Source organism: Nicotiana attenuata, unplaced genomic scaffold (assembly GCF_001879085.1).
Source record: "Nicotiana attenuata strain UT unplaced genomic scaffold, NIATTr2, whole genome shotgun sequence".
In the NCBI taxonomy this organism is placed as follows: Eukaryota; Viridiplantae; Streptophyta; class Magnoliopsida; order Solanales; family Solanaceae; genus Nicotiana; species Nicotiana attenuata.
In genome coordinates, this window is record NW_017673110.1 from 40,595 (window position 1) to 62,170 (window position 21,576).

At 36.9% G+C, this 21,576-nt stretch overlaps 2 protein-coding genes across 2 annotated transcripts; one reads left to right on the forward strand and one right to left on the reverse strand.

The window, feature by feature from the left end:
- Positions 1-6,606: 6,606 nt before the first annotated feature.
- Positions 6,607-18,184, forward strand: LOC109215478 (protein arginine N-methyltransferase 2). The gene is made up of 3 exons (XM_019379551.1): positions 6,607-6,967; positions 15,304-15,699; positions 17,686-18,184. The coding sequence occupies exons 1-3, from the start codon at positions 6,694-6,696 to the stop codon at positions 17,997-17,999; spliced, it is 984 nt and encodes a 327-aa protein (XP_019235096.1). The 5' UTR covers positions 6,607-6,693; the 3' UTR covers positions 18,000-18,184.
- A 118-nt stretch (positions 18,185-18,302) lies between these two features.
- On the reverse strand, positions 18,303-21,270 carry LOC109215477 (subtilisin-like protease SBT1.7). Its single transcript, XM_019379549.1, has one exon. It carries the CDS (start codon positions 20,871-20,873, stop codon positions 18,573-18,575), a length of 2,301 nt encoding a protein of 766 aa, XP_019235094.1. The 5' UTR covers positions 20,874-21,270; the 3' UTR covers positions 18,303-18,572.
- Positions 21,271-21,576: the final 306 nt, after the last annotated feature.

Sequence of the window (21,576 nt, forward strand, 5' to 3'; positions counted from 1 at the left end):
ATATGGGTTGTAACAACTAGGGATTTTTGTAATTTTGGAATTTAGACTTCGAATTGAGGTCGGATTTCGAAACAAATTATATAACTGGGCTCAGGGGTGAATGCGTATTCATTTTGATTTTGACCTAGCGGGCCCGGGGGTTGACTTTTTCAATAATGATCTAAATTGAACCTCTTTCACTCATGGATAGTTTCTAAAGCTTATTTTGGATTGTTTGGACGATAGTTGGTTAGATTCGATTGGTTTGGAGGCGGATTTTAAAGGAAAGGCCCTGCTGGAGCCTTGATTTGATTGTGGAGCGAGGTTAGTGTCGTGGTTAACCTTGACTTAAGGGATTAGGACTTATTTGCCTATTTGCTACGTGATTAATATGTGGGTACAACGTATATGTGAGGTGACGAGCATTTATGCGTTATTTTGGGATAAAGCATGTGGGTGGAACTTGTTTCCTTGTGATTTGTTGCCTCTTTATTTATGATATCCATTCTTAGATTAGATTATTACTTATTTGGTCATTTCTTCCGTTATTATTGCTTTGTTGGTAATGGTTGAGTATTTTTGGAAGTTGAGATTTGTATCTTGGAATCATATTGGACGTAAAGCACATTCTCCTCACTATTTATCTCCCGAATATATATTGTCTTTACAACATGGTAAGCGAGAGTGTTAAAGCACGAAGGGTGATGCCGTGCCATTTTATTATCTCAATATTGATTGATACATAGTGAGGAAGAGAATTAAAGCACGAAGGGTGATGCCGTGCCATCTATATCATCTATTCATTGTTACATGATGAGATTGAGAGTAAAAGCACGAAGGGTGATGTCGTGCCATCTATATCAATTATTCATTGTTACATGGTCAAGTCGAGAGTAAAGCAAGAAGAGTGATGCTGTGCCGTTTCATTTTTACTTATGCCATTATTTCATGGATGAAAGTAAAACCATGAAGGGTGATGTCGTGCCATCTTCGTACCGTATGTTTATCTATCCTCATTCGTTTATAAATTATTTGGCTATCTTGTGTTGTCATACCTGTTGTAGTTATCGTACCTTTTCCCCCTTTCGCGTGTCACCTCCCAATTGTACATTGTTAAATCTCTATTTTGTTACTGCTGTACATATATACATGTTTGTACAGGTTTAATTACGTGAGTGTCCGGTCATAACCTCGTCACTACCTCGTCGAGGTTAGGCTCGACACTTATGGAGTAAATTGGATCGGTTGTACTCATATTACACTTCTGCATTTCTTGTGTGGATTTTGGTATTAGTACCAGTGGTGTGTGAGATTCGTGAACTTGGATCATTGCATACGGAGACTTGAGGTAGATCTACTGGTGTCCGCAGACCTTGGAGTCCCTTCCTCTTCCGTCTTTTACTGTTTATTTCATTCGAAACAATTGTATTTATTTTAGACTCTGTTTGTAACACTTCTAGTAGCTTGTGTATTCGTAACTCCGGATCCTTGGGAGTAGATCTTATTACATGAATTATGTTGGTGTTGTATTAGTTTGAATTCCTATCTCTCACTATTTATCATCACCTTGGTTTAAACTGTTAAAATTTGGCTAATTAACTATCTCACATCGGCTTGCCTAGCAAGTGGATGTTAGGCGCCATCACGATCCTGAGATTGGGATTCCCCGTCGTGACATGGACATAAGGATGTGGATTGTCGTGTAGCGAAGAAGGACAAGAAGAAGAGTCAAGCAAACATGGTTGTAAATAATGATAAAACAGAGGACTTATATGCCATGCTATCTGAATGCAGCTTGGTAGGAAATCACAAGGAGTGGTGGATTGATTGTGGAGCCACTCGCTATGTTTGTGCTAACAAAGAGTTATTTGCCTCTTATATTCCTGTAGGGCCCGACGAGACTATCTTTATGGGAAACTCCGCAACAACCAAAATTGAAGGAGTTGGGAAGATATCTTTGAAGATGACTTCAGGCAAAGTTGTGACTCTAAACAATGTTCTCCATGTTTTTGAAATTCGCAAGAATTTGGTCTCTGATGGACTTCTTATCAATAATGGATTTAAGTGTGTGTTTGTTTCTGAAAAAGTTGTAATAAGTAAGAATAATGTGTATGTAGGGAAAGGTTACCAAACTGAGGGCCTTTTCAAGTTGAATGTAATAGCTATTGATATCAATAAAGTTCAAGCTTCTTCTTACTTACTTGAGTCAAATAATTTATGGCATGCACGTTCAGGTCACGTCAACTTCAAAACTATACGAAAAATGGTTAACTTGGAAGTATTGCCTAAATTTGAATGCCATAATTTAAAATGTCAAATATATGTGGAATCTAAGTATGTTAAACATCCTTATAAGTCGGTTGAAAGGAATTCAAATCCTTTAGACTTAATTCACACAGATATTTGCGACATGAAGTCAATACTATTTCGCGGTGGAAAAAAGTATTTCATAACTTTTATGATGACAATACTAGCTATTGCTATATTTACTTACTTAATAGTAAAGATGAAGCAATTGAGGCATTCAAGCAATGCAAAAATGAATTTGAAACGCAACTAAACAAAAAGATCAAAATGATAAGAAGTGATAGGAGTGGCGAATATGAATCTCCTTTTGAAGAAATATGTTTGGAATATGGCATTATTCACCAAACAACTACCCCATAATCACCGCAATCTAATGGAATTGAGGAAAGAAAGAATAGAACGTTAAAGGAGATGATGAATAGCTTGTTGATAAGATCAGGTGTACCCCATAACTTGTGGGGGGAGGGGGGGGGGGGAAGCTATTCTTACAGCTAATCAAATACTCAATCGAGTTCCCCATAGCAAAACGCAATCCATTCCATATGAAAAATAAAAAGGTAGGAAACCTAACTTAAAATATTTTAAAGTAGTGGAGTGTTTGGCTAAAGTTCTAGTTCCTAAACCCAAAAGGGTGAAGATTGGACCGAAAATGGTTGATTGCGTTTTCATAGGATATGCAAGAAATAGTAAGGCATATCATTTTCTGGTTCATATATCAGAAAATTCCGACATTCATATTGATACGGTAATCAAATATAATAATGCTAAATTCTTTGAGAATATTTATCCGTATAAAAAGGAATATGAATCGTCAAGTGAAAAATCTAAGCGACCTCGAGAAGAAGCAAAGGAATGTACATTTATTGAGGAAAATCCAAGACGTAGTAAACGTCAAAGGACAACTACTTCCTTTGGACCAGACTTTCTGACATTTTTTAGGAAAATAAGCCTTAAACGTTTAAATAAGCAATGTCTTCCTCGGAAGCACAATATTGGAAAGAGGCAGTCAATAGTGAGATAGAATCCATATTAAGTAATCATACTTGGGAATTGGTTAATTTCCTCCAGGAAATAAACCTTTGGGTTCTAAGTGGATTTTCAAGATGAAAATGAAAGCTGATGGTACTATTGACAAATATAAGGCAAGATTAGTAGTCAAAGGGTTTAGACAACGATAAGGTCTTGATTATTTTGATACATACTCACCGGTAACGAGGATTACATCTACTCGGGTGTTAATAGCGTTAGCGCCGTGTATGGTCTTGAAATCCATCAAATGGATTTGAAGGCAACCTTTTTAAATGGAGATTTGGAGGAAGAAATTTATATGGAACAACTTGAAGGGTTCATGGTTCCCGAAAAAGAAAAGAAGGTGTGCTGACTTGTTAAGTCACTTTACGGATTGAAACCCAGACAATGGCATGGGAAATTTGAACAAACAATGTTGGCAAATGGATTTAAGATTAATGAGTGTGATAAATGTGTTTACATTTAAAAACACTCCAAATCACAAAGACATTGCATGTTTATATGTTGATGACATGTTAATAATGAGCAAAGACATTACGGATATAAATGCTACTAAGCGTATGCTTGCTAGCAAGTTTGATATGAAAGACTTAGGAGTTGCTGATTTAATTCTAGGAATTAAAATTCATAGGACTCCTCAAGGACTGACATTGTCTCAATCTCATTACGTTAAAATGGTACTTGAAATTCAAATATTTAGATTTCAAAGTCGCAAAGACCCCGATTGATGTGAATGTGGCTTTTAAAAAGAATCTAAGGTCAAAATAGATCTCAATTGGATTATGCTCGTGTGTTGGGAAGTTAATGTACATCATGAATTGTACACGTCCTGATATAACTTGTGCAGTAAGTAACTTGAGTCGTTACACAAGTAATCCAGACCAAACTCATTGGATGGCAATAAAATGAGTTTTGGGGTATTTATGGCATACCTAAGATTATGCTTTGCATTACAGTAAGTATCATGCTGTAATTGAAGGATATAGTGATGCAAATTGGATCATTAGAAATAAAGTTCACAAGTGGATATATTTTTACCATTCGTGGAGGAGCAGTCTCTTGGAAATCATCCAAACAAACATGCATTGCTCGCTCTACAATGGAGTTTGAATTTATAGCTTTAGATAAGGCTGGAAAAGAAGCTGAATGGTTCCGGAATTTCTTGAAAGATATTCAGTTCTGGCCCAAACCAGCGGCTCTTATATGAAAACATTGCGATAGTCAATGACAATAGGAAGGGCTAGAAGCGTTATGTATAACGGAAAATCTCGTCACATACGACGAAGAAATAATATCGTTAGACAACTACTCTCTAGTAGAATTATCACAATTGACTACGTAGAGTCAAAAGATAATGTGTCGGATCCACTTACAAAAGGCCTAAATATAGAGGCGGTTGATAAATCATCGAAGGGAATGGAACTATGGCCGAGGACAAGTCAATGTGGCGGTAACTCTATCTAGAAGACTGGAGATCCCAAGATCTAGGTTCAAGGAGATCAAACAAAGTTATTAGTGACGGTTCAACATTGTCAAATAAAATTTTGGTCTATTCTCGTGATGAGACAATGTTCAGTACTAAGGATAAAGCGTTAAGGCTTTTTAATGGTTTCTAAGTTTGATACGGAGGATATCAAATAGTGTATCTATGGGATAACATGTTATATAAGTGAAATGCACGCCGCTTCAAGGAGGATTTTGTGCGGCCAGTTCTCTACGCACTTATGAACCAAGCGGTGTTCATGGCTGAAACGAACACAACAATAAACCAAAAATGGTTAAAGGTTTGATTGTCTGACTTATGGCTGTCTAGGTATACACCAAAGTTCGACGGTTCAAAAATATCCAATTTACCAATTGATCGAGAATATCCGACATAAGTTCACTAGGAAAAGTTCAAACGGGAACCTACTTATCCATATGCGATTAATCCTTGCTTGTAAATCACACAGTTTTTCATGCATGCATATTTTTAGATAGCCGTTCTCCATTCATGTGGGGGATTGTTGGGGTTTTTATCAAATTAGATAAGAGGTGCGAATGAGAAATGGAGGAAAAAGATTTGGAGGGAAACAAAAAGTTTGAAGTTGTTTCCTTTACTAATACATTTTGTTCCTCGTCGAAAAAATAAAAGAAAATCTTTGTGCTTATATAGAGAAACACATCTTCCAGCTCTTAAAGAGTTAAGAAGAAGTGGTGCCTCGCGCTGCCGTCGTCGCTCGCTCGCTCTGCTTGGCTTTGGATTTGGGTTTGGTCAACTGATATGATTGATTGATAATTAGACCAAATTTTTTTTCGTTTTCCGTTATATAATTTCTTTTCTAATATTTTTTCGCGAAATTTTAATTTAAAATTCACGGTTCCCAACGGTCAATTTCGCGACCAACAGAATTTTAATTCTAGCGAACAGACGTCATTTCAAACGAACAGATATCTTGGCACCTGTTGAAATCCAAATCGTTGGCTATAAATACAGAGGAGTAGCTTCATTTTTCACTACCGAAAATGTGCAAACTCTCCCCTCATCTTCTGCATTCTGCATTACTATTTTCAAAACAAAAAAACGTAAGCATAAGTGTAGTTTACTGCCATTTGTTGAGTTTGTCAAAGTTTTGTAATTTTCATTGCCGGTAAGAATAGTTGTTCCGTTCTATCATGGGAGGAATTAATCCAATAACCTTAGGCAACAGTGAGGGGATTAAATTCCTTAAGGAAACACAGTTTTTTGTTGGGCTCGAAATTTTTTCTTCTTCTGTTTATGTTTCTGTTATTGTTTTTTTTGCATAACTTAATTATTTTTTGAATACAGATACTAACAGGGATAATTGAGTGGAATTGGATAAACAGGAGCTTAGATAAGACTATCTTTTCCTATCTAGTATCAATTGATCCTTCAACGTCTGCACCAATTAAATTAGAAGTTTACGAAAGATGAGAGTAGGCTCAAGGGGGATCAAAAGTCTGATTTTCGGTTCCCTAAAATTAGAAAGTTAATTAGACTTCAATTTATGCCTACAAAAGAAAAATCAACAAAAATAATCCATATGATCCTAAAGAAAAACTTGCCTATACATCTTTCTATCATACGCTTGTGAATTAAAGGGCGGTATCGAGTCAGAAGAATGTTGCAGATCTTCACTTCCCTTTTACGATTCAACAAACCCTTTCGGATAAGACTAACGGAACTCGGAAGCACAAACTTATTCATTTCAAACAAAGTTAAGGATTAAATATACTAATACATATAATTCAACGATCAAAATTAGAATTAACATATAATTCGAGGACCAAGAGTGCAATCTGCCCAAAAACCCTCACACTCCAAAGTCCAAACTAAAGAAAATCACCGCCAAATATTCTCAGAGTTTTTGCTCAGACATGGCGGACGAAGAAGCACTCTGTGAAGCAGCTGGGAATGGAAACATCAACAAAATCAAATCTCTAATTGAGTCCGGCGCCGATGTCACCTACTTCGACAAAGGCGGACTTACTCCGCTGATGCACGCCGCCAAGCATGGCCACGCCGAGGTGGTAAAAGCTCTTCTCGATGCTGGTGCCCCATGGAATGCGTTATCTCCTTCAAATGACTCTGCCGGTGACTTCGCCATGGACGCTGGTCATCAAGACGCCTTTGGCGTTCTTCTCAATTCCGGTGCTTACTTTTAATCCCTGTACTCTCTTTCTTATATAACACCATAATTTATAAGAAAATTTATGTATTATTCTAAGTGAGATGGAATTTGAAGTAGTAATATGTGTATTAGCAATACCTACACAAGACGACTTAAATCACTAAAATACTCTTGAAGTAACGGGACTAGTTTTGACATCACATTTCCTGCATAAAAAACCCTGTTTTGTTATCCAATGCATAATACTTCATGTATTCATGAACCAATATACCTGTTATTCTATCTTATGTAGCTGACAGCTTTAAACTTCCTATTTTTTAGGCATAGGTAAATTATGTAGTCCCTCCATCTAATTTTATGTGACGTTTTCTGACTAGGCACTAGTTTGAGATGTAGATTGATGTCTATATTATATTAGTGGTAGTGAAAGAATATATCTGAGTAATGGTTGCAAAATTTAGTCTGATAAAAAATGTTATCAGTGGGGTGGTGTCGAACATATTGGAACATCACAAAATGGAAAGAGTGTCAGATTTTTAGGGACGGAAGGAATAGTTAGTAGTAAAGAATTGACACAAAAACTAACTTATAGAAGTAAATAACTTATTATGTCAAATCAGCTCAAGGTCGAGCATCCATGGCGGTTTACAAGCGAGAGAAAGGGGAATATTCTAGAACAGTAGAGAGAGGAAAAATAGAGAAAGTGAAATCTGAAAATGATCACTAGAATCAGAATTATGACAAGTACTGTAGCATACATATATACATCAAAATGAATTTCTAATCTATGTCTAATCTAACCACTTTACAGATATAGCCACTATACAATTTACATAATTAACCACTAATAATCTCAATACCCCCCCTCAAGTTGGTGGTGTGGAAAACACTGCCAACTTGTGTAGAGCAGCTGAATGTCGAACTCCTGTCAGTGCCTTTGTTAGAACATCAGCTAGTTGATTTGTTGTTCCCACATGATGTAATGAGATCAGCCCTTCCTGTAGCTTATGTCGTACAAAGTGACAGTCAACTTCTATACGTTTAGTTCTCTCATGAAATACAGGGTTCCTGGCTATGTGCATAGCTGATTGGCTGTCACAAAACACAGCAATTGGCTTGGGAGATGGTACTGAAAGTTCTTCAAACAATCGACTAAGCCATACCAATTCTCCCACTACCTTTCTTAAGGCTCTATACTCTGCTTCTGCTGAGGAGAGGGAGANAATTTTTTTCAATGTAGATTTTTTCCCCGTAAAGTCTAATTCTAATATAGAGACATGGCAATAGATATAAATATAAGTCTTTTTTTTTTCTTTCAGAAAAATATTACGTACTACGTCTTTAGATTTAGTGTTAAATTTTAATTTGGACTCCAAAATGACTTAGCCATTGTTTTGAACTAAAAAAAATATAAATAAATCACAAATAAATATACACATATTAACCAAACCAAACCTAAAATCATCCGTCGTAATAAGTATTATATCAATTTTTAGAACTTCAATGACTACTGCATTTTCACTTCGGTTGCTATATAATAATATTGCATATAGAGAATTGATTAAATATCAACGCGCAAAGCACGTACATAGAGACTAGTACTTACTATATTAAAAGCACGAAGACCCTTAGCGAAATGTTGTTCGCCTTTTTTACCTTTTAAAAATAGAATTAATATTGGACAAAATTGTAATTTAGGTTACCTTCCTACTATTTAAGATTTTAAAATTAATTCTCATTAATATACTTGGCCTAATATTTAGGACCTTCCTTAAATTGAAATTTCTCTTTGTTAGGCAGTATAATAAAACCTTTAAATATAAGATGTTCATAAACAAAAAAACTAATGATTTTTTATTAGATGCGTTTTTTCTTTTGTTACTTATGTTAAGAACTCTAGGAATGTTTTCTTTTTTACCTTTTCTTATCTTGTAAGAAATTTTACGAATACTTTTTTTTTTTAATTTAGATTAGAAAACAATACCAAACATAGAATTAAAAATAGATTACATTACGCTCCTCTAATTCCATGCCATCGAAGGTAAACTTTATTTAAAACAAGTCACTAAACATAGAATAAAAAGTAAGTACAATTCTTTGTTTAGTTAGTTAAATATCATTAACCTTCTTCATATTGAGAGATTTAGGTTTTTGTTTAATCTTTATTTTACATCTTTATATCTCATAGACATAACTTAATAATATTTATGCAATTTTAAGAAAATATAAACTCATTGCACACGCGCAACGCGCGTAACCTTAGACTAGTATATTATAAATTTGAGATCGTTGTAGGAACTTATAAACTTTAAATTCTGAATTCGCCTCTGATCCTAGGCAGTGGTGCACACATGATTTTGTGCAAGTGACATCAATCTATTCTCTCAACTCAACTTGTATGTATGTTTTTGGTTTTGGGGTTTTAGAGATTATAAAGCTTTATTTCTTGTTCCAAATTAATGTATACTTTGTGTTATTTTCAAGTGATATTTGTCTATTTTATATATACATATTATTTTTTTAAAAGAAAATATAGAGTGATGTATGTGCGAGCGCACGCATGTGTGCTTTCATGCCTCTGTGTGAGTTTTTTCAACGGAGCTTGTCGATGACATCTTTTGTGTGGCAAACTTTGCAGGCCAACTTAATTGTTCCAACTTCCAAATGAAATTGGAACTTAATAGTTGAAACTAAGGGTGGCAAATAGGCGGGTTGGATTGAATTTGGGCGGGTAAAGATGGGTTAGGTCAATAAATGGGTCATCGCCCAATCCAGTCTAAAGTATACTTGTGATAAGATGGGCTTGGTCAAGATGGGCTAAACAATAGGTCATAGCCCAACCCGCCCAACTTGACCCATATTTTAGAACCATGCTCATCTTGTATAAACAAAGTCTTTTACCTTTTATACACCTACTAGTAAACTTGTTCGCGCGATTATCAAAGACAATAGTTTAGAAAAAATATTTTTATATTTTCAATCGCGATAGAAAAATTAATACTTAACTTGTATGTGTATATGAAATTAATTTATATATAGTTGAAATCACAAATATGATTTTTCTCTTAGAATAAGAGATTAGATGAACCTCATTTTATCAGTTTTTTTTAAATAAAGGAAAAGGAAAAAGAGATAGTTGGAAAACTTTTCACACACATGTATATATACACACATAAATTACGTGTCTTGTGTGTATGGATGATTCTCTTAGTCAAATTATATATTAGAGATACATGTTTATAAGCACCTGATAGTTTTGTTTATTAGATAGTAAAACTTTTTAAATTATAGAATTTTCTTCTAGTCAAATAAATGAAACGATACAATAAAAAGAAAATATCATGAAAAATTAAAAAGTAAGGAAACTACAAACAGAAAGAGAGAAAAAAACAAATAAATAAATGGCAACGCAAGTTGCTCTCTCTATCCATATCATTTCTTATTTCTTTTCTACCAAAGTAGTATTATTTTTTCTTGTATGATCTTTTTCATTATTCTTCTTTTCTTGCATTTTCAATTGTTTTTCCTTTCAATTCTTCGTGCCTTAAAATAGCTCAATTTTCAAATCACATTACTTCCCCTCTCCACAAATTTTAATACCATCTCTGCCGTACCTTTCTCTCTTCGTGTGCGAATTCTGATGCTTCTTCTTCATCTTTCAGAAAGATTTTGATTTCCTGCATACTTTGTTCGTTGTTACATGTAATATTTTATTTATAATTTTATATCTGCCTTGTAAGTGCCGGTTCTTTCCACATTCCCTATTCCAAGCACAAACCGAAAATATGATTATGCCAAGTTATTATATGTTGAAAAGTTTTAATTCTGAGATCATTAAGCTATTTGAGTAAATTAGATTACCGTGGATCGTGAGAAACTCCCGACAGTACCAAGCTCGTGTTAGTTCCTTGGAATGCTTCTTTCACAAAAATAAACGGGATAAAACACAATAAAAAAATATTCCCATAGTTTAAGTAATCATACCTTGATTAACACTAAGGTTGATGGTGTTGATATATTGTAAAAGTCGAAAACGTTTCTATTGGAGCATGAGTGTTCCTTGAAATTAATTTTTGCAGCCAGCGAACTATACGCCTCACTATTGAAACTCAATGCAGTAATACAAGCACAAGCTGTTCGGCCACAATAAAATAATTAAATGAAACATATTTTTATGCTGGACATATCAAATCAATGATTTATGAAAAAAAAAGGTAAAAGAAGAAAAATTTGAGAAATAATCCATGACTTTGTGATCAAAATCTTCATCATATTTTGCTCTTCTTGTGGACTTGATTGGATCACTGGTAGAAAGTAAAAATAGTCGGAGTATGCAAATATGCAATTTAATGGGACACATTAATTATTTGGAGGTTATAGAGTTAAAAAGTCACAACCCTAATGATGAGGTGTGAGTTATAGATGTTGACTTTTTAAAATTAGAGAAATGTTTTACATTCCTAATTAATTGCAATGATTGATTTGAATTGAATAAATTAGAACGGTTAAATTGAATTGAATGGAAAGTTGTGACTTTTGGATTTCTAATCAAAAGAACTAAATTGAATAGAACAGAAAAATGAAAGACAGGCCAAAAAAAAAGAGAAAAAAGATAAATGGCAATCCTAATCTTATAGAGGTGCCACATCATCTTTACTATTCCCAACTTTAGATATATATATATATAGATGTATAAAAGGTAAATAAATACTATTAGTATTTTGAGAATCAAAATATAACAAATTAGTATTTAAAATGTGTAAGTTAAAAAATATTTTGCAGGTGGAGGGGGGGGGGGGTTGGGGTGGGTGGGTGGTGCAAAAATGAAAAAATTAAAATTGAAAATACAGNCATCACAAGCTTTACCAATCTCCAGAGGCCTCTTCATTGAAGGGGCCTGCAGAACACATAGTTATTAGTGAAAGCTACTAGGCTTCTAGGATTTACATTAGTTAGACCATGAATGGAAATAAGATTGTATCTGAAAGAAGGTACAAACATTACTTTATGTAAAGTGATGTCAGGCACAAGGGCTACACTACCAATCTCAGTTACTTTTACTTTGTATCCATTTGGTAAAACAACTAGGAGAGGATAGGGTAATGTTATGATATTAGTCAGTAGGTTTTTGTTGAAAGTCATATGGTTTGATGCCCCTGAATCTAGGATCCAAGATTCACTCTTGTTTTTGAGACACTGACATGACAATTTACCAAAATCTATTGAGGAAGTGCAGACTATTATACCTGCGAAGTTTACAGCTCCATTGATAGAATTGCTGGTATTTGCATTGTCTCCTCCATTGCTGGCTTGAAAATGCTGAAGCAAATTCAGAATTTGTCCATAGTGCTCCTTTGACAGGCTGATAGTTTGGTCTGTGTTTAAGTCACATTGTGCTTCTCCTTTGTTAGATGGATTTTTGAAGAGTGATCACCATGTACATTAGCTACTATTCTTTTCCCTTTGCTGAAGTTCTGATTGCGATTGAAACTCTGAAAATTCTGGTTGAACTGTTGATTTGGATTGTAATTTTAATTGCGAGACTGTCCAAAACTCTCAGGATAGCCATGTAATTTGAAGCATTTGTCTTTGGTATGCCCTGGCTTCTTACAATAGTCACACATAGGTCTCCCCCTTCCTTGCCCAGTATGATTGTTGTTGTTCGATGAGTAGTTGGTTCTATAACCATTAGGTCTGGAGTTAGTAACATTCATGGAGGTAGATTCAACAAACAGCTGAGTATGTGGTTTGATTTCCCTCTGCTTTTCATCTTGTATTAGGAGAGAAAACACTTGAGCAAGATTAGGGAGTGGGTTCATCATGAGGATGCTACCTCGGATTATAGTGTAGGTTTCATTTAGGCCCATGAGAAACTGTATTAGACGTCTATCCTGTTCAGCCTTGTAAAAATTTTCCTTTGCTCCACAGATACAAGTACATGTACATTGTGATTTTTTGCTCAAAGTGCTCAACTCTTCCCAAAGTTTCTTCAATTTTGTATAATAACTAGTGATATCGAGAGTCCCTTGAGATGTATCATTTATTTCCTTCTGTATTTGATATAATCTGGCTCCATTCGTCTGCTCATACCTATCTTCCAATTCAATCCATAGCTCCATGGCATCATTTGCGTATTCGACGCTGTCTGCTATTTCTTTGGACAGTGAATTAAGTATCCACGAAGTTACCATATCATCACAACATTCCCACTGACAAAATGTAGGTGATTGAGGATCTGGACGCTTGCATTCAGCGTTGATGAACCCTAATTTGTTCTTCACTGATAGTCCTCGCAATACACTGCGTCTCCATGAGCGATAGCCAATTCCACTGAATGCGACAGAGACAAGCATAGCTCCGGGGTTATCCGATGGATGCAGATACAAAGGATCACCGGGATCAATTCCGGAATTTCCTGGAACTGGGACATGCACAGCGGTGCCAGTCAGATTGTTCGAATCGTCTGAATCGCCGATAGCCATTAGTGATTAAGGCTAGATATGTGATTTTCGTACCTTTAAAAGTGAAATCCCCCTATTTCCGATGTGAAATTAGGGCAAAAATTGAAAAACTTTCGGTAAGCAATCAAATTGGAACAAAACTCAGAGATAACAAATATGAAGATGAGAAGAAGCGACAGAGATGTGGTAGATCGAAGCGGTAGGCTCTGACACCATGTCAAATCAGCTCAAGGTCGAGCATCCATGGCGGTTTACAAGTGAGAGAAAGGGGAATATTCTAGAACAGTAGAGAGAGGAAAAATAGAGAAAGTGAAATCTGAAAATGATGACTAGAATCAGAATTATGACAAATACTGTAGCATACATATATACATCAAAATGAATTTCTAATCTATGTCTAATCTAACCACTTTACAAATATAGCCACTATACAATTTACATAATTAACCACTAATAATCTCAATAATATTGTTTACAATCAAAAATATAATTGATTATATTGCTATTGTTGCTTTCTTTAATAAGTACTAGTTGTATATTATTATCATTAATGTTTGTCTATGTTCCCCAATACGTCTGAGAGTCAACCTGATATTATCAGATAGAAATCTATTGAAAAGTACGTTTGAAGCCATTACTTGAAGCAATATCATTCTTGTTATCATCAATATCATCGATATCTTCCCAAAGTTTCTTCAATTTTGTATAATAACTAGTGATATCGAGAGTCCCTTGAGATGTATCATTTATTTCCTTCTGTATTTGATATAATCTGGCTCCATTCGTCTGCTCATACCTATCTTCCAATTCAATCCATAGCTCCATGGCATCATTTGCGTATTCGACGCTGTCTGCCATTTCTTTGGACAGTGAATTAAGTATCCACGAAGTTACCATATCATCACAACGTTCCCACTGACGAAATGTAGGTGATTGAGGATCTGGACGCTTGCATTCAGCGTTGATGAACCCTAATTTGTTCTTCACTGATAGTCCTCGCAATACACTGCGTCTCCATGAGCGATAGCCAATTTCACTGAATGCGACAGAGACAAGCATAGCTCCGGGGTTATCCGATGGATGCAGATACAAAGGATCACCGGGATCAATTCCGGAATTTCCTGGAACTGGGACATGCACAGCGGTGCCAGTCAGATTGTTCGAATCGTCTGAATCGCCGATAGCCATTAGTGATTAAGGCTAGATATGTGATTTTCGTACCTTTAAAAGTGAAATCCCCCTATTTCCGATGTGAAATTAGGGCAAAAATTGAAAAACTTTCGGTAAGCAATCAAATTGGAACAAAACTCAGAGATAACAAATATGAAGATGAGAAGAAGCGATAGAGATGTGGTAGATCGAAGCGGTAGGCTCTGACACCATGTCAAATCAGCTCAAGGTCGAGCATCCATGGCGGTTTACAAGTGAGAGAAAGGGGAATATTCTAGAACAGTAGAGAGAGGAAAAATAGAGAAAGTGAAATCTGAAAATGATCACTAGAATCAGAATTATGACAAGTACTGTAGCATACATATATACATCAAAATGAATTTCTAATCTATGTCTAATCTAACCACTTTACAAATATAGCCACTATACAATTTACATAATTAACCACTAATAATCTCAATAATATTGTTTACAATCAAAAATATAATTGATTATATTGCTATTGTTGCTTTCTTTAATAAGTACTAGTTGTATATTATTATCATTAATGTTTGTCTATGTTCCCCAATACGTCTGAGAGTCAACCTGATATTATCAGATAGAAATCTATTGAAAAGTACGTTTGAAGCCATTACTTGTTTTAATATCGTGTGTAGTTCAACTAAAATTCTGAAGCTGCTTAGCTTAATATTACTGATCAAACATGTTTACTCTTCATTATATAGCAATCCAGGCAGAGTTAATCCTTGGAACAATCGCAAGGAAAGAAAATGCAAAGGGGAACTCAGATGGGGACTATTTAGAAGATAGAGTTAGTTTCAGTGAAGATAAGATTATGGACGCTGATAGCAAGGCTGTTATGATGGCTTGGGAGAAGCCATTGATGGAAGCTCACGCGAAGGCTGTCTGCTCAAATGGTGGCCACATACTGAACATTGGATTTGGGATGGGCCTCGTAGATACTGCCATACAGCAATATGCGCCTTTGTCGCACACTATCATTGAAGCTCATCCAGAGGTCTATGATCGTATGATACGCGCTGGGTGGGGTGAGAAGGAGAATGTGAAAATCATATTTGGTCGGTGGCAAGATGTCATTTCAGTACTTGAATCTTATGATGGTAAACTCCTACTTCTAGCCTTCCCAGCTTCAAAAGAAGAAAGAAACTGTTTACTCAACATATGCTAATAATATACTTGCTTTGATTTTACTGCTGTGTTAGCTGTGTTGCTTGTGTTAGCTGTGTTGCTTGTGTTGTGAATTTGTTCCTTATAGATTTTCAGTTATTTAAATAACTAAATCACTTTCTCTTATCATACCTATAAGCTACAAAGGGAACATGAGGATATCCTACTTCAATGTTTCACTGCACTTAGTTTAGCGTGGAAAACTCGAAAACCTTGAAGCAAACATCCCATCAATGTAACAACAACAACAATAAACCCAGTGTAATCCCACAAGTAGGTCGGGAAGGGCAGGTGTGTACGCAACCTTACACTACCTTGTGAAGGTAGAGATGCAATTTCCTATAGATACTCGGCTCAAGCAAAGCAGAGTCATACAGTTTTTAAAGGAAATACAATAGTGGAAAAGCCATGAAAGAAGCAATATCATTCTTGTTATCATCACACCCCCCCCCCACCCCCGCGCGCGCGCGCGCGGTTTTACTACTAAGTATCCCATATTGATAGTTTGTGCATCATTCTTGTTATCATGAATACTTGATACATGTTCTTCAGGCTATGTATGCACTTGCAAAAATTTTATTATTGGGGGTATGAACTTAGAGACACAGTTCTACATAAAATCAATTTCCTCTGTAAAAAACTTTGTAGGAGGTTGGGAGGCTGTCCTCTTAAATGTTTATCTTCATGGGGGAGTAATGTTCTTTCGAGCTAATAACTGTTGATTTGATATGTTGATTCTTGTCGTTCCAATGATGTTAATGCCTCCCAACCAACAATATACTATAGACGGTAAAATCTATTATCAATCAGGGAAGGAAGGGGGCATTGGCAGCAAAAGTAATCTAGATCGTAATAATAAAACGAAAGCACATAGTAAACAAAGAGAGACGGAGGGCGATGGTTTTTATTGATAGTGCCTGTCCACAATGTTACAGGGCTTCGTTGAAGCAGAAAGGTACAAAGTATTCTATCTAGTAAGAAAATTAAAGGTTGCAGCAGTAGAAGTTGTAAAATGAGCAGTGTGATTGTTTCGTGACTAAGAGGGTGTTTGGATTGGCTTATTTTAAGTGTTTATTGTCTTTTAAGCACTTTTCTAGTTTTTTTGGTGTTTGGCAATGATAAAAAGTGCTTAAAAGCACTTACTTTTAGGCATGAGAAGTGCAAAAATAAGCCAGAAGCCAAAAGTTAGGTATTACCGACTTGTGGCTTTTGGCTTTTAGCTTATAAACTACTTTTTAAAAGTCAATCCAAACACCCTCTAAGCTGATAGTAGTATTTTTGGATGTTCGATTGTGGAAGGTCTGACTACCCATTTGTAGAACGGGAGATTTGGTTATCTCAGAGTCCAAGTACCGTTGGAGTCTCTAAAGACAAAGATCTGAGCTAGTTGGGTAAGACCGTGGCCAAATATCTCAGGGTTGGTTGAGGAATCCAGTGGACTCTCAGCCTTATTCCTTTGGGCTTGAGCGGAGACAGTAACGTCATTGAGCTGTGGGCCAGGCATGTGGAGGTCGTGATTCATGGCCAAAGATCCACGTATTGAAGTTCCTGAGCATAGCACTTTGATGTGATTGGGGTCGTGTAATCAATCATGGAATTCTGTCATACAATGAAATAGATTCGGTGGCTCTTATCATATAGGAGTTGGTTCAGGACTGTCTAGCTAAGTACGTAGCTGGCACGATTTATTTTTGATCACTACACATATAATGCTCTATAACTTGCAAAAACAATAACACAACTAATAGAAGAGATGCCGGCAAAAAAGTTATAGATCTCCGACGTTGCAAACTTGATCATGTGAGTTAATTATTCAAGATCAGATCTCTTTTGCTAGGTTAAAGTTCAGCTTCTATCTGTTGCCTTCTTTTTCTCAGCTTTGTGATTTTATCTTAATGTGAGTCTGCTTTGTTCTGCAGGCATATTTTTTGATACTTATGGGGAATATTACGAAGATATGCAGGAATTTCATCAACATCTTCCTAGATTGTTGAAGCCTGGTGGTATCTATTCATTTTTTAATGGTCTATGTGGAGGTAACCCTTTCTTTCATATCGTCTACTGCCAGATAGTCTCCTTAGAGCTTGAGAGTTTGGGATATTCTACGCAGCTGATACCATTACCAGTGAAGGATTGTTTAAGTGAAACAGTTTGGGAGGGTGTTAAACAGAAGTACTGGCAGTTAGATACATATTACCTCCCTGTTTGTCAGTCTATGAGCGAATCAGAATGATATTCTCTTCTAGCAGCACTGATAATGTGGTGTCAGATGAATGTCTCCTACGCTTCATTTCTTTGCTTGTTGTGTATGCATTTTGTATCGAATTTAATAGTGGTAGTAACTTTCATTTGCCGTTTATTCTTTTAATGGTATCCTTTTCTCAATTTAGCTTCGTACGAGAAAAAAAAATTATGTTACCTTCTTGATTATGTTTGTCGGATGGCATGTTTCTTAAAATTTTTTAGGCCATGAATGTGCCGTTACTCCGAGGGGATTATTTAGGTGCAAATTGAGTCACAAGATATAGTCAATGACTGAGATTAGACCGAAAGCCAATTGTATTTATCCATATTGCGTGGCGTGGTACATAATAATCAGGCAAGTAAAGCACCAGTCTTTTGCTGGACAAATTAACCAACATTTTCCTTGTCTAGATGCTGGAATTGCCTACGCCTCTTAATTATAGGTCAGGGCTGTTTGTTTAGTTGGTGCAATATTGGAGGAGTAGCTGCTGCACACTAGTAATTATTTTATAGGAATATTTGCACTTGTACATTTGCAGTGAATGACTTAGAATTAGCATAATCATGTCCAACTGAAAGCAATTGGGCTAGCAACAACATGTTGTCCATCTGACCATTCCAGTCGAGCAAAGCTAGTTGTGCCTGATGGCTTGGAACTAGCAGTGAATGTCACAGTGTAGGTTTTCTTTTCGTTCATTCGACTGAAAGTAAGTGTTTGTGGTTCAACCAGAATCTTCACTTCCTGCATTTCAGAAGAGACTGAGGCCTTGTATGTAGCTGGATTTCCCACGTTTGTTAGAGTCCTCGTATATCTGGTCACTGTGGGTGCACTACTATTTGCATGTTCGCCCCAGGCCGTTTCCAAAGGAATGGCAAAAGATGGGTAATTAAGGTCAGCAACTCTATATTCCTTATTGTTTTCACAGGAAATGTCTCGCTTCGCGATGACCTTGATCATTCTTGGACTGTAGTCCAGGGCACAAAGGAAGTTTATATAGTCATCGACCGTGAGATCATACACTAAACCAGGATTCAGAGCTGCTGTTGGATTCACATGTCCAGCGCCATGATCAAATGGTGTAGATGACATTCCTGTTGCAACATCCTCTATCATTTTTCCGTTCTTGTATGTGCTGTAACCTGTAGTCATCAGTGCTGACCTTATAGCTGCTGGACTCCATTCTGGACGGGCGGCTTTGAGTAGTGCTGCAAGCCCACTTACATGGGGACATGACATGGAAGTTCCAGAGATGATGTTGAAACCCACATTCCTGGTGTCTTCTGGCAAACCTGTTGGTCCAACTTTTCCTGTCCAACCAGCGAGAATATTGACACCTGGTGCTATCAAATCAGGTTTAAGTATCTCCGGTGTGATTGGGTTTGGCCCTCTGGAACTAAAAGCTGCGACGACCGGTGATGGTTGAACACCCAACTTGGTACCTCCAAATGCAATTGTGGTAGTTGGATTTCTGTCAGAAGCAATGTACCTTTTGATCAAGTCACCAGCAGTTTGACCAACTGCAGCTGTTGGTATGAGATGTGCATCAGCAACCAACTCATCTCCGTAAGAGTCTGTGTTTGCCAAAATCATCCCTATTCCACCAGCATCTTTGACAACCAAACCCTTCTGTGCCCTTGCATTCATCCCTCGGTCACATACCACAATTTTCCCAGCAACTTTTTCTGGAATCAGACTACCACTTGTGCATAAATTGCCATTTGATGCTTGGCTGGCATTTGCAGCATACACCAGTGGCATCACAGAACTAGGTAATACCTTTCCACTGTAAAGTGATACTCCATTGTATTTTTCCCCATTTCCAATGCTAATATATGCTGGGAATTCACGGTCCATGGTCCCTGCACCTACAGTAGTTATCCATGGTGCAACGTTGGAGAGGGATCCAGAGCCTGGCCCGCCATTCCCAGCCGAGCACGAGACGAAGATTCCTTGAGAAGCTGCAGAAAATGCTCCAATTGCTACTATATCCCTGTAATAATCAGAAATTGTGCCACCAAGGGACAGTGAGAGTACATTTACACCATCTATGACGGCCTGGTCCATCCCTGCTAGTATGTCGCTGCTAAAACATCCTCCAGACCAACATACTTTATATGCAGCCACTCTTGCGTGTGAAGCCATCCCACGTGCTGTACCAGCAGCATAACCAAAGAGGCTAGCTCCAGTTACAACCGAGCCAGCTGCTGTAGTTGCAGTGTGTGTCCCATGGCCATCATCGTCCCTTGGTGACTTGGATTCTGTGGTCTCATCAATTGCCCCAAAAGCTGCTTCATAACCTTGTGAGAAAAACCTTGCACCAATGAGTTTCCGGTTACAGCTTGATGCTTTGAAGTTCTTGCCAATTTGGCACTCACCCTTCCAGCTCGTAGGGACTGGACCTAGTCCAGTGTCATCAAAACTTTTTGATTCAGGCCAAACACCAGTGTCCAGCACACCAATAATGACCTCACTCCTTGTTTCAGCTTGAAGAAAGAATGATTTACTTTCACGTCCTTCAAGTCCCAGAAATGTAGGGGATCGAGTGGTATGAAGCTCGTATCTCATTTCCTCATGGACCGAGAGAATTCCAGGTTGCTGTTCAAGTGATTTGGCTTCATCAGCTGTTAGCTGTGTTGAGTAGCCATGGATGACATTGTTGTAGGTGTAAAGCATGTTGGCGCCTTTGGATACTGACTTCAAAGATGAGTCATACCACAGAGTATGATCATCAAAATCAGCAGGCATGTTGGACTTGTCCATGTGAATTATGTAAGTCTTTTTCTGGTTCTGGCCTGCATGAACAAACACATGAAACAACACTAGGACTAGTGTTGAAAGAACCATGACCCCGGGTCTTGCCATCTTTTCGCGGTTCGTAGTGTCAGGTAACCAGAAGAGGGAAGTTCTCTACTGAAAGGGAAGAGTTTCTTTCCTTTGGTAGAGAAGGGTTGGGTGCTAACTGGCTATTATATGAATGCTGATAATGGTTCATTGAGGGGAAATCATGGGGGCTTATTTATAGAGTAGCCAAGGAGTGTTCGAATACAATTCCTTGGCGTCAAGATTTTTATGTTGATCTATGACCCACTTAGTTGAAATATTTGAATCATGTCAGAGATTCAACTATTTAATTTCCCAATCAAATGATGCAGCCTTTAGGAGAATCTTTTTTCTATCAATTTGGGGTGAGTGGTGACAATATTGTTTTGTACTGTCTGATGCAGATCAAGTGGAAGGTAAGATTGTACGCTGTCTATCAACTCGTGTGTGTAGCTTTTTACCTTTATACTAACAGAGCAACATGGGCCTCCCAATATATAGTATAGTTCCTCTGTTACATAGAAAATTATTACTGAAAGGTTATAGAGAAAAAAACAACGGCCTAAAGTAAAGCAGTATTTCAAGTGTTCTCAGAATTGAAAGGTGCAGTTTTAAAGCAGGACTTGTACGAAGATGTTGCCATCTCTATTTACGGTCAGACTTCTCTATAACAGTTATTCACTGTAAAAGTCAAGTTTTTTATGGAACCAGTTTTTATACTATGTTATAATATATGTTTTCTATA